The sequence below is a fragment of the Natator depressus genome, chromosome 20 (assembly GCF_965152275.1).
Source record: "Natator depressus isolate rNatDep1 chromosome 20, rNatDep2.hap1, whole genome shotgun sequence".
NCBI classification, from domain to species: Eukaryota; Metazoa; Chordata; order Testudines; family Cheloniidae; genus Natator; species Natator depressus.
The window spans coordinates 23,843,807-23,856,609 of record NC_134253.1 but is presented as its reverse complement, the minus strand read 5'-3'; the positions used below and the strand labels follow the sequence as shown (position 1 = coordinate 23,856,609).

Here is a 12,803-nt window from a genome sequence, read left to right as displayed (position 1 = left end):
CGGGCGGGGGAAGCTCGGGCACTGAGGGGAGTGGAGCCACCCGCTGGGGTGCTACCTCCCCTCCCCGGGGTGCCCCCCATCTGCCCTAGTTTGCCCCCCATCGTGCCCCCCATCTTCCCTGGGGTGCCCCCTCTCCTGCCCCAGGGTGCCCCCTCTTCTTCCCCAGGTACCCCCCATCTTCCCCTGGGTGCCCCTTCTCCAGTCCAGGGTGCCCCCCTCTTCTTCCCCAGGGGTGCCCCCTCTTCTTCCCTAGGGTACCCCCCATCTTCCCCTAGGTGCCCCCTCTCCTGCCCTAGGGTGCCCCCCATTGTGCCCCCCATCTTCCCCAAAGTGCCCCCCATGTTCCCCTGGGTGCCCCCTCTCCGTGCCCAGGGTGCCCCCTCTCTGTACCCAGGGTGCCCCCATCTGCCCTAGGGTGCCCCCTCTCCGTGCCCAGGGTGCTCCCCTGAGAGCTCTGGCGTGCCTCTGTGCCTCGCCACCCTGCTCTCCAGCACCTCGCTAGTGCCAGGGGGCTGCTGCCACCATGCCTGCAACGCTGGACCCTGCCGGGGTGAAGCCCCCAGTCCACGAGCAGATCTCAGAGCTGCAGAATAAGATACAGCTCCTAGGTACGTAGCTGTTTCGCACCCGGTGGGGTGGGGGTGCTTGCCCTGGAGGTGGGCAGGAGAGGGGGGCGGAGGTCAGCATTCAGAAGGGGGAGAGGTCCCCACGTGTGGCTCTCCATCTGCATCAGTGCTTCCTTCCCAACTCAAGCTGCCCCCAGCGTGCTGTTAACCCAGAGTGGGGTGGAGGGGGTTAAATTCTTCCCTCCAGCAACAGCTTCCTACACAGCAAAATCCAGCCCCAAACTGGGGATGATGAGGAAGAATAATCCCTCACTCTTATATAGCGCTTCTCGTCCGTAGATCTCAAAGCGATTTACCAAGGCGGCTAGTACTATTATCCCCATTTTACAGAAGGGGAAACTGAGACACAGAGCAGGGAAATGGTTTATGCGAGGTTGCCCAGCAGGCCAGTTGCAGAGTTGGGAATAGAATCCAGGTATCCTGAGTCCCAGTCCAGTGCTCCATCCCCTAGGAGTAGATAGGGGCGGCGAGGAGAGCAGAGGTGCTTTACCCACACAGCCTTTAGACTCTGGAACTCCCTGCCACTGGATGGTGCTGAGGTGGAGAACAGCAGGATTGGAAGAAGGACTGGCTATGGATAGGGTCCTACCAAGTTCGCTGTCCATTTTGGTCAATTTCACAGTCATAGGATTTTAAAAATAGTCAATTTCACGATTTCCGTAATCTGAAATTTCATGGTGTTGTACAGTAATAGTAGGGGTCCTGACCCAAAAAGGAATTCTGGGGGGTTGCAAGGTTATTAGAGGGGAGTTGCAGTACTGCCACCCTTACTTCTGCACTGCAGCTGGCGGGGTGCTGCCTTCAGAGCTGGGTGCCCGGCCAACAGCTGCTGCTCTCTGGCTGCCCAGCTCTGAAGGCAAACCTTGTGACCCCCCTGCAACTCCCTTTTGGGGCAGGACCCCCAATGTGAGAAACGCTGGTCTCCCCCATGAAATCTGTGTAGTATAGGGTAGAAGCACACAAAAGACCAGATTTCATGGTCCGGGATGCATTTGTCATGGCCGAGAATTTGGCAGGGCTTTAGCTATGGATAACAAGATCCAGAGTTAGAACAGTTCATGCTATCAAAGAGCATTGGAAGGGATAAAACCCAATGCTTCGGCCAGTCTTGAGCTATTAGAGACCAGATGGGACCTCTGGGGGGCACACTAGCTCCCATCTGCTATTGCAGAGGGTTTCTTGTGCCTTCCGCTGAAGCTGTCTGCTTTCAGAGTCAGGGTGGTGAGCTAGATGGGCCCTGTATTTCCTGTGGATGTACCCCAGGTCTCAGAGCAAGTGACCTAAACAAGGCAAGGAGGCATTCAGAGGGGCCTTCCTATTGGGTTGCCTTTCTCTAGCTCAACTGCAGAACATCTGGCTGCTAAGTGCCCCTAGGGACCAGGGTTCTTTGGTGGCACAGGGTTCTTTGGTGGTTCTTTGGGAGAGCATCTCAGAGGTGTCCCATCCAAGTCCTGGCCATGCTAGCCCTTGCTTTGATTAGGCGAGCCGAGGGGCTGACAGGGAGTGGCCCAGCTGCCTGTACTTGTTGGTAACTCCCCCACGTGGGGCTGTTTTGCCCCCTTGGTAGAGGGCGACCGGAAAGCTTTCTACGAGAGCTCCCAGTGGACCATCAAGAAGAACAGGGAATCCATTGTGTGGCTGCGGCAGGAGAACAAAAAGCTGCACAAGAAGCTGGCAGCCATCCTGGCGGTGAGCAGTCCCCGGGGCTGGCAGGGCGCTCAGAGCCTGTGGCACGAGTGTGTGGCCCTGCTCCCTTCAGGGTGTGCTTTGGTTGCCCGTGAGCTGGAGAGCAGCAGCCCCCCACTCAGAAACTTCTTTCAGCTCTTGTTGTGGTCCAGTGTTGAGGCATTTCTGTGGGGTTGGGAGGTGTATGGGGCTGGGTGGGCGGGAGGTTTGTGAGGGTGTGGCAGAGCGTATTAGGGTGCGCAGGTGCGGAAGACATGGGGTCCTGCGGGTGTGTGTATGCAGGTTGGGTTATATGTAGGGGTGTGAGCATGAGGGTGTGGGGGGTATAAGTGGGGGTGAGTGTCTGTGGGGGTGGGTGGGGTGTTATTTTGGGGGTGTGCTTGGGAGATGTGAGCGTGAGGGTCTGGGGGATGGGTGGGGGGGTGAGCGTGTGGGTCTATGGGGGTAGGTGGGGGTTATTTTTGGGGTGTGGGGGGATGTGAGGGTCTATGGGGGTGGGGTGTAGGAGGGTGCAGGGGAGTGTATAGGGGTGTGCAGATGGGGAATATGTGTGAAGGTGGAGGGTGTATCAGGTACTGTACATTATTAGGTGTATTACGGTAGCGCCTAGGGGCCCCAGCCTTGGTCCAGGACCCTGTTGTGCCAGGCACTGTACATTATTTATTAGGTGTATTACAGTAACACCAAGGCACCCCAGCCATGGCCCAGGACCCCGTTGTGCCAGGTGCTGCATGATCACAGAACAAAGAGACCATCCCTGCCCCGAAGAGCTTCCAATCTAAGTACAAGACAGGAGATGGAAGGTGGCGACAGGCAGGTGGGGAGACTTAAGCAAACTGGCAGCGTTGGTCAGCATGATGGGCTGTGGGTGTAGCTCACCGGCCGCCTACGTGTTGTGGAGGATTTTCCAGAGCAGGGTTGGTAGCAGCCCCCCCTTCTCTCTCCACACCAGGATGTGGGTGACAAAGGAGAAACCAAATATCTGCTTCAGCAGGATGTGCCTGAGATCTGCCTCCTGGACCAAAGTGTTCCCACTGCGATCTAGCAGCCGGTGAGCTGAGCCCGCTGGCCGGCACCGTCTCGCTGCCTGGCGCTCTCACCGGCCGTCTCCTGGCGTGCCGAATAGCGCCCTCGATTCCAGGGCCAGGAGGGACGACGGTGATCGTCTAGGCTGAGCTGTGAAGAACGCCGGCTGCAGAACTGCCCTGAATGATCTCCTGTTGGAGCTAGAGAAAAGAGCCAGCCTTGACTTTAAAACGGGCGGGGAGGGAGAGTCCCCGCAGGCCCTGGCGAATTGCTCCCCTGGGGTTAAAAATGAGCTACTTATTTCCAGTCTGAACTGGTCTAGCTGCAGCTCTTGTTAGGGCTTTGGCTGGTGGACTGGGGAGCTCCTCTGATCGTCTTGCTGGTCCCCACGCCGGCACTTCGAAATCGTGATCACGCCACCCCTTAACCGTCGCTTTGGGAAACTGACCCGATGCTGCTCCTTGGGCCTGTGGCTACCGGGCCTTTAATCGTTCTCCTGGCTCTTCTCTGAACCCTCTCCCAGTGACCTAGATAAGCTCTCCCGGGCCGGGATTGGCTTTGTGTTCTGTGCCTGTACAGCGCCTGGCACAACCGGGTCCTGTGCCATGGCCGGGGCTCCTAAATGCTACCATAATACACCTAATAAATAACACAGTGGGGTCCTGGCCCGTGCCTTGGGTGTCTAGGTGCTACTGTAATACTCCTAATAAATAATGTACAGCATTTAGCACAATGGGGTCCTGGCCCATGCCTTGGGTGCCTTGGTGCTACCATAATACACCTAATAAATAATGTACAGCACCTACCACAATGGGGTCCTGGCCCATGCCTTGGGTTCCTAAGTGCTACCATAATACACCTAATATACGGTACAGTGCTCAGCCCAATGGGGCCCTGGCTTATGACTGTGTCGCCAGGCTGCTACCACAATACAAACAGTGAAAGCTCATTTCCACCCACCTTGTCTGCTTGTCACTGGACCGAGGGACGGTGGGGGCAGGCGTGTCCAGGAATCGGGACGTCTGTTCCGCAGATCAATGTGCCGGGACTGGAGGTGTCACCTGGCCCGAGGAGCTCTTAGGGTGACAGCAGCCGTCTCTTTCTGCAGGGAGAGGAACAAATCATAAAAGAGGTGTTCCGGGACCGGGCTGCCGAAAAGGCCTCGCTGAAAAATAAAAGTGGAGAGGTGTGTGGGTTTTTGCGCCGTGCTGTGTGCCAGGCCAGCTGGTCAAGGCTACGGATGAACGGTCGCCAGGCCTGCATTTCTAGGAGGGAAAAAGAGAGAAATCAGGGGCATCTGCAGAGGTGTGGGCAGCCCAGGGCAGGGGGCTGTGGGTCGGGACTGGGGGCACTGGCAGAGCTGGGATATCAGGGGGCTGTGGGTCAGGATTGAGGGGCACTAGAAGATCTGGGGGGGCAGGGCTGGGATAGCAGGGGGCTGTGGGTTGGGATTGAGGGTGGGTAACTCTGATCCCACGCTGAACATTGTGCAGGATCAGGGCCCGAAAGGGTCAGTTCTGTTTCCTGTTGGTATGAAACCAACCATGGGGTTTGGGGGCGGGGATCCCAGGGAAGGTCTGATTCAAGCTGAGGGCGACGTATTGTGGGGTGATTTCAATGGGAGTTGAGACGCTGCCTGGAAAACACCCCGCCCTGTACGATTTGCCCTTTCCCTCCTCTCTCCTCCCGAGGGCGCCATCGAGTTCATCAACCACCGCCTCTGCGAGAAGATCAACCGGCTGAACGACCTGAAGCACCAGGTGGAGGTGAGGAAGCGGAGGCTGGAGGAGCTGCAGCTGCAGTACGACTCCAAGGTGCGGGAGGCCCGGGGCTTCCAGGAGGTGGAGGAAGGGAATGTGGAGGCAGCCAAGGTGAGCGGGAGTTTCGGGGGGCGGGTGGGGGGTGAGGAGGCTTGCACTGACCCCAGCACAGCACTCACCCTTTCGGCGTTAGCTGGAGGGGAAGGTTCACTTCTGTGCTGAATGTGATTTACTAGGTGTATTACGATAGTGCCCAGGACCCAGGCCTTGGCCCCGGGACCCTTTGTGCCAGGCTCTGTACACTAATAGAAGGTGTATTACGGTATCTCTGGCCTGGCTAATGCTCCGAGTGTGGGGACAAGGAGGGTGGGGAGGGTTTGGAACACCAGCTGCTGCCCCATTGGGTGTGGAGGCAGATCAGCCTGGGGGAGTCACAAACCATTGGCCACTTTTTTGGCTGGGAAGCTTCTGCCCTTGGGCACTGCCCATCCTGCTGACCGCTAACCTCTCCCTTTGTCCTTGGGCTCCCCTTGTCTCCCTCCCCCTGATGTCTCTTGTGTTATACCGGGGAGGAAGCATGGCCTAGTGGATAGGCAGCTCTCCGGTCTGAGCTCTGAGCAGGGCAGCTGTAGCAAACTCATAAACCTGTGACACAGACCAGCCACTTTGGCGCCGGTTCCTCCCTTCCTCCCAGCTGGCCGGCCCTGCTGCCTGACGGGGCTGTAGGAGCCGGTGTCGTCTGCAGCACAACTGGTCCCGGACAGCCCTAATCCGAGGGTTCGGTTCAGCCCGCTCTGGGGACCAGGGGTCCTGGGAGGCAGGCCAAGGCCTCAGCCATCTGGGGAGGCAAGGGGGGGGGCTCCCCACAGCCTGATCCAAAGCCGGGGAGTCCCTGGGCCTGGCTCCCATGGGGATCAGTGGCCCGCTGTGTGCGGGCGGCTCATTCGGTGGCATTCGTCTCCCCGCCCAGACCCTGCGCAGGCTGGAGAACCAGCTGGAGAAAGCCCGGCTGAAGGTGGAGGAGGCAGAGCATGTCACCGGCCTGTACCGCCAGCTCAAAGCTCACATGCAGGTGGGGGCCGCCGTGTGTGTACTGGACAGAGAAATTTCCCCCTTCATCCCACCCACCCCCTGAGCTTCCGGGGTCAGGGCCTGGCCCCCCGCCCCCAGCCACCTCCAGCTCATGGATCCAGAGTGGTGGGATCCCTGCCGAGGTCCCCCCGGAGACCCGCAGGGTTGGGTCCAGGCGCCCTGGGGGTGGCTCCGAGCTGGGCACGTCCCCGCCCTCGGGAGCACAGCGGGGTGGGGAGCTGACACTGTTGCCCCCCAGGAGCAGAGCTTGACGGCGCAGACCCAGCTGGACGTGCTGGAAGCTGAGATCCTAAGGCTACACCAAGAGCTCCATGGCCTGCAAGCGATGAACACGGATGCACAGGCCACGCGGGATACCACCAGGGTATGGAGGGGGGCACGAGGGTGTGGGTAGGAGATGGGGGGCACCAGGGTCTGGGCAGGGGACGGGGGGGCACCAGGGTCTGGGCGGGGAGTTGCGAGGGGATGGAGCATTGGGGGGCCACCAGGGGTTGGGGGAAACGCAGGCTCAGTGCAGCACCCAGTGAGACGGGGGCCACCAGGGCGAATCAGACCCCTGGTGTATCGAGGTGGGTATTCCTCCATCCTGCAGCAGTTCAGGCCAGTGGGTCATTCTAGCCCAGTACCCCGCACATCCCAGGTCAGACCCATGGGCCCATCTGAGACAGTACTCACCCACCCGCTCCGTCCCAGCTCAGGCCCGGGGGCCCGTCCTGGGCGATACCCACTCGCTCCATCCCAGCTCAGACCCGGGGGCTTGTGACCAGCAGCGTCTGCTGGACTGACCTTTGCCCCGCACCCGGGCTTTTCCTCTGGGGGCTGACCCAGCGTTAACTGCCCCCCGTGCAGGAACAGCTCCAGCTCCAAGAAGACAGCATCTACCGGGAGAGGTACACGCGGGAGCTGAAGCTGTCGGAGCTGAAGAAGCAGGCGGACGAGAGGAGGGCACAGAATGAGCGGGCGGAGAGACGGGTAAGGCTGGGGCGGGGGGGAGGGTATACGCGGCACCCACTCTGGACAGCAGCAGCTCCCCAGCTGAGCAACCCCAGCTCATAACTGTTAGCCCCACTCGCCTCCCAGAGCTGGGAGAGAACCCAGGACTCCTGGCTCCCAGCCCCTGCTCTCACCACTAGTCCCCACTCTGCTCCCACCATAGCGCTGAAGCGGTGCATCATGCCGGCCCTCCACCCTTGGGGCATATCTCCCCCCCCGGTGTCTGCTCAGCTGTGGGCTGCGGGTAGTGGAGGATGGGGGGAGATGTCATCTACCTTGGATCCAGGGCCACCCATAGGGGTTCACGTGAGACCCATAGAATATCAGGGTTGGAAGGGACCTCAGGAGGTCATCTAGTCCAACCCCCTGCTCAAAGCAGGGCCAATCCCCAATTTTTGCCCCAGATCCCTAAATGACCCCCTCAAGGATTGAACTCACAACCCTGGGTTTAGCAGGCCAGTGCTCAAACCACTGAGCTATCCCTGCACCCATCCAGGCCTAATGGCACCACTGCCAGCAATTGGGACTTCCACTCCCCAGGTGGGGCAGAGGGAGTGCGGTCAGCATCCCCCCCACACAGCCGGCATGCCGCACCCCCACATGGCGGAGGGGGCAGGAGCGCAGTTGGCATGCTCCACCCTCACGTGGCCGGTAGGTGGCAGGGGGAGCGCGGTCAGCATTCCCCACACACAGCCGGTGGAGGGCAGGGTGTCTGCCCCTCTGCACCCCTGCTTATTTCACACCGACTGGCCAAGCCGCTGCAGCCCCTGGCGGGATTTGAGCCCAGGCCCTGGTGGGGGCAGCGACCTGGCCCAGGCCTGGCTGCGGGTGGCGAGTGCGCCGGGTGGGGGGGCTCTGAGCGCCGCGTCTCTCCCCAGGCCCTGCGGGAGCGCCTGCCCCTGCAGACGGAGGAGCTGCTGAGCAACGCCCAGCGCAACAAGGGCACCATCCTCCGCGCCAGACAGCTGCTGGGCACAGTGGCGGTAGAGGAGACCTTCGAGAAGATCAAAACGGCCACCGGGGTCACCAACTCCAGGGTGAGAGGCTGAGGAGGGCTCTGCCCCCGGCACCGCCCCCAGGTCCCCAGCACTGCCCAGCCGGAAACCACCACGGGCTCTAACCACTAGGGTACGCTCCCCTCTCAGGGCCAAGGATACATCCCAGGAGTCCTGCTCTAACCTTTAGACTCTGCTGCCTCCCTGAGCCATGAACAGAACCCAGGAGTCCTGGCTCTAACCTCTCCCCCTCCCTCAGCCTGCCCCCCCATGGCATAGGTCTTGGTCCCGAGGCTGGGGTAGATCCAGGGGTAGCAAGGGGGTGCCCTCTGGCCAGTCCCGTGACCTCTCCCCAGCCCAGGCCCCCACGAGTCGCTCATGGCCCCTCGTCGCCATCGCATGGCAGCCAAATGACCTGCCCATCATTCGACCTCCGCCAGTCACCCACCAACTCCCCCCGGCAGCAGGTGGGGGCGCCCCCACTCAGAAATCGCCCCCCAACCCAGGAGAGTTGTGGCCAGCGGGGCCCCACCCCCCAGCTACCTGTCTCAGGGAGGAGGGGACGTGCCACCTCCCAAGGTCCTTGGGAAGCAGGTCGGTGCCAGCCGGCTGGTCTCCTTCACGCCTGCCCCACGCCACTCACCCGGAGCCACTGCCATGGCGACGGCGGGCTGACAGCCAAGCTATCTTGGTTATCGGCTTCCCCGGCCAGAGCCGGAGCGGGAAGAGCCGCGGGCGCCGGCCCCCTGCCTGGGACAGCGAGCAGTCGGGTGGCCATGGGTGCCAGGCCCCTGGCTGTCCCTGCCACCTGGGCACCGGGCTGCTCTCGTCTCTCCCCACACACTGATTCTCTTCGGGGGTTCGGAACGCTGGTGGGACAATGCAGCATGGGCAGTGCCCTCCCCGCTCCACCCCGCTGGAGGAGAGAACCCAGGAGTCCTGCCTTCCAGCCCCCCCATCTGCAGTAACCACTAGCCTCCACTCCCCGCCCAGAGCTGGAGGAGAGAACCCAGGAGTCCTGCCTCCCAGCTCCCCTGCCCACTTCCACCCTCCCCGGAGGTGGCTGCGTTTTGGCAGAGAGGGGTGTAAGGGGCCTGGCCATGGCCCTGGGGGGCTCTAACACCCCGCACCCCCGGCAGGAGGTGGTGAGACGGTTCCTGGCCCAAGGAGAGACCTTCCAGCAGCTAGAGCAGCTGATGACGCAGAACGAGGAGGCCCTGGTGCAGCTGCGGGAGGAGAAGGAGGCGCTGGAGGCCGAGCTGCAGGCCCTCACCTACTCAGGGGAGGCCCGGGTGACGGGGTGAGCTGCCAAACCCCCCCACCCCTGCTGGTGTGTAGAGGCAGGAGGCCCCCCCAGAGCCCTTCAGTACGTGGGGGGGGGCTCTTGTGTAAGGGTGGGGAGTGGGGGCTTGTGGTTAGAGCGGGGGTGGGCGTTCTGGGTGGCAGGACTCCTGGGTTCTATCCCCAGCTCTGGGTGGGGAGTGGGGGCCAGTGGGTAGAGTGGGGGTGGGGGTTCTGGGTGACAGGACTCCTGGGTTCTGTCCCCAGCTCTGGGCAGGGAGTGGGGGCTTATGGTTAGAGCGAGAGTGGGGGTGCTGGGTGGCAGGACTCCTGGGTTCTGTCCCCAGCTCTGAGTGGGGAGTGGGGGCCAGTGGTTAGAGCGGCGGGGGGAGGGGCTGGGAGCAAGAGCTCCCCCTGTGTTGGCTGGAGCTAAGGGCAGAAGTTTTCTGTCCCTGCCCTGCCCCGGGGTAGGCAGTGCCCACAGCGCTGATGCCCACCCTGCCCCCTGCCCAGGGCCCAGCGCCTGCTGGAGGAGCTGCGAACTCACCTGCGCCAGGAGAAGATGCAGCGCGACGTGGCCAAGGGGCAGCTGGACAAGGTGACGCGGGTGCTGCTGGTGGCCAAGGCGGGCGTGGAGCACCTGGCCAGAAAGGTTCAGCACATCCGGCTGGTGAGCGAACAAGAGGGCAGACCCCTGGCGCAGCACCCCCTGCAGGCTGCTGGGGCCAGGCCAGGCTGGGGGTAGGAAGGGGCTGGCGGACACAGACGGACCCTGCAGTTTGTACTTGCCCTGCAGTGGCCGGTATCGCCACCAGGGGGCCCCTTGGCCCCGCCCTGGGCTAAACACAAGGGAGGGGGTTGGTGAGTCACAGGCTGGCATGAACGGTGCTGGGATCGGGGGTCAGGACTCCTGGGTCCTATCCCCAGCTCTGACACTGACCTATGGCGAGTCCCCGCCCGCACTCGTGCCTCAGTTTCCCCCATGCGGTGGGCACTGTTATCCCCCCAGAAGAGCGGGCGCTTTGCTGAGGCCCCGCCGGACGAGGCCGCCGGCGACTACGTGCTGGAGCTGCTGGCGGAGACAGAGGAGAAGCTGCTCAAGGTGCTGGCCGAGCTGGGCGACCAGGACCAGAGGGAGTTGCTGCAGAAAATCGCAGAGGAGGAGGTGGGCTTGGGGCAGGGCTCCCCTTTTCACCCCCTCCCTGACAGCCCCTCCAGCCTCCCCGTCCCCCATCCCCGGGGCTGGGCCAGGCGCCCCCCGGCCGCTCTAACGCTGCCCTCTCTCGCAGTTCCACGCTAACCTGGAGGGGCGCCTGCCCAGCGCCAACATCCGGGTGAAGCTGCCCGTCGCCCAGAAGCAGGACATGTACTATGGTGAGTGTGGGGGGGGGTCCCCCCAGGTTGGAAGAGGCAAAGGTGCGCGTGGCAGGGGGTGAGATATGGGCTGGGGGGGGGGCTATGGGGAGAATTGGGGTGGTACTGTGGGGGTGAGGGGAGCTGGTAGGGTGTGGGGCGAGGCCTGCTGGCAGCACAGGGTGTGTGGGGGGGCAGCGGTTGCTCTGCCCCCCCCACCAGCCCACGCCCCCCGTCTCTGCCCCCAGACGAGGAAGACAGCGGGGACGAGGGCGACGTGGTGACCCGGGCCGCGCTCAAGCGCCAGTCCCAGCAGATCATTGAAGCCAAGACCAAGCGCCGCAACCGCCCCAGGAAGAAGGAGGGGAAGCTGTAGCCAGCCGGGGGGGGCTCAGAGCTCAGCCCCCTCCCCCCCCCCCCCCGCAGGGCCATTGCGAGGGTATTAAAGGCACAGCAGGCTCCAGTCCAGGCCCTTGACTGTGAGCCGCCCCCTCAAAGACCCTAGGCCCTGCCAGCCCGCCCCTGATCCCAGCAACCACCCAAGGTGACCTCTAGCGCCGGGGGTCGGGGGTCCAGGGTTAGTGGGGCGGCAGCCCCAGCCCCACGTAGCTCCTGCCCTTGGCGGGGGGGGCAGGGTGAAGGTCAGGGCTGCCCCCGGGCCTGGCCAGGGGCCCAAGCCAGTCGTGGAGGATGGGGAGCTGCCCCAGGGCGACCCCTCAGGCCGGGGAGCAAGCGGGGCTCCCTGGGGCTGGGCCCCTCCCCTTCCCCGCCTTAGGGGGGAAAACAGCCTCCTGCCCCGACCCCCTCTCCTGCTCCCTCCCCCCCCCCGCCCGCAGGCAGAGGGTGAATCGCAGCTTGGGCCTCTCGGGCTCCCTGCTGCCTCTCGCGGCTTCCCCCCCCGCACTGGGACCCGCAAGCATCCCCCCCGATGACCCCCGTGTGCTGTGTGTGATTCAATAAAGCCACTTGGGCGGAGCAGCCCCTGGTTTGGTGCAGTGTGATGGGCATCCCCTCCCCCGCGAGGCCCAGGGGCAGCATGCGGCACGGGGCGATCAGCATGACTAGCACCCCCTAACGCCGCCCTTGGGCCAGTGCTGACTGCGGGGGGAGAGCGCCCCCTGCCGAGCCCCCCGACAGCACAGCGTCCCCTAACGCTGCCCTGGGGCCAGTGCTGACTGCGGGGGGGAGAGCGCCCCCTGCCGAGCCCCCCCCACAGCACAGCGCCCCCTAACGCCACCCTGGGGCCAGTGCTGACTGCGGGGGGAGAGCACCCCCTGCCGAGCCCCCCGACAGCACAGCGTCCCCTAACGCTGCCCTGGGGCCAGTGCTGACTGCGGGGGGAGAGCACCCCCTGCCGAGCCCCCTGACAGCACAGCGCCCCCTAACGCCGCTCTGGGGCCAGTGCTGACTGCGGGGGGAGAGCGCCCCCTGCCGAGCCCCCCCACAGCACAGCGCCCCCTACCACCGCTCTGGGGCCAGTGCTGACTGCGGGGGGAGAGCACCCCCTGCCGAGCCCCCTGACAGCACAGCGCCCCCTAACGCCGCTCTGGGGCCAGTGCTGACTGCGGGGGGAGAGCGCCCCCTGCCGAGCCCCCCCACTGCACAGTGGCCCCTAACGCTGCCCTGGGGCCAGTGCTGACTGGGGGGAGGGAGGGCATCCCCTGCAGAGCCCCTGCCCTGCTCCCTGCAGCACAGCGCCCCCTAGTGCTGCCCTGGGGCTGGCTGCAGAAACCAAGAGCCCCCCTCCCTTGGCTGCAGACCCTGCATGGCCCAGGGGCGGGTGGGGGGGCACGAGTGGCAAAGATTTGATCCCCACTGGGCTCTGCTTCACTGCAGCCCCAGGAGCCAGAATCTCTGTCCCCCCCACATCCTGGCCCCAAACTCTGATCCCGGAGAGCCAGCCTTCCTAGCTGCCAACCCCCACTCGGCCACCGCCAACCCTCTTTGCAATCTCGTGCCTCAGTTTCCCCTCATCAGAAAGGGGGGCTTGT

At 63.5% G+C, this 12,803-nt stretch overlaps 1 protein-coding gene across 2 annotated transcripts; it reads left to right on the top strand.

The window, feature by feature from the left end:
- Positions 1 to 379: 379 nt before the first annotated feature.
- ODAD3 (outer dynein arm docking complex subunit 3) lies at positions 380 to 11,219 on the top strand. 2 transcript variants are annotated; one of them, XM_074934966.1, is made up of 13 exons: positions 387 to 608; positions 2,194 to 2,315; positions 4,447 to 4,524; positions 5,030 to 5,209; positions 6,069 to 6,170; positions 6,429 to 6,554; positions 7,040 to 7,162; positions 8,062 to 8,220; positions 9,318 to 9,478; positions 9,973 to 10,129; positions 10,469 to 10,624; positions 10,749 to 10,833; positions 11,061 to 11,219. In XM_074934966.1, exons 1-13 carry the CDS (start codon positions 524 to 526, stop codon positions 11,186 to 11,188), a joined length of 1,662 nt encoding a protein of 553 aa, XP_074791067.1. In that variant the 5' UTR covers positions 387 to 523; the 3' UTR covers positions 11,189 to 11,219. The 2 variants fall into 2 exon arrangements, with proteins under 2 accessions (XP_074791068.1, XP_074791067.1); XM_074934967.1 differs by lacking the exon at positions 6,069 to 6,170 and having other exon boundaries at positions 380 to 608.
- The last annotated feature ends 1,584 nt before the right edge of the window (positions 11,220 to 12,803 follow it).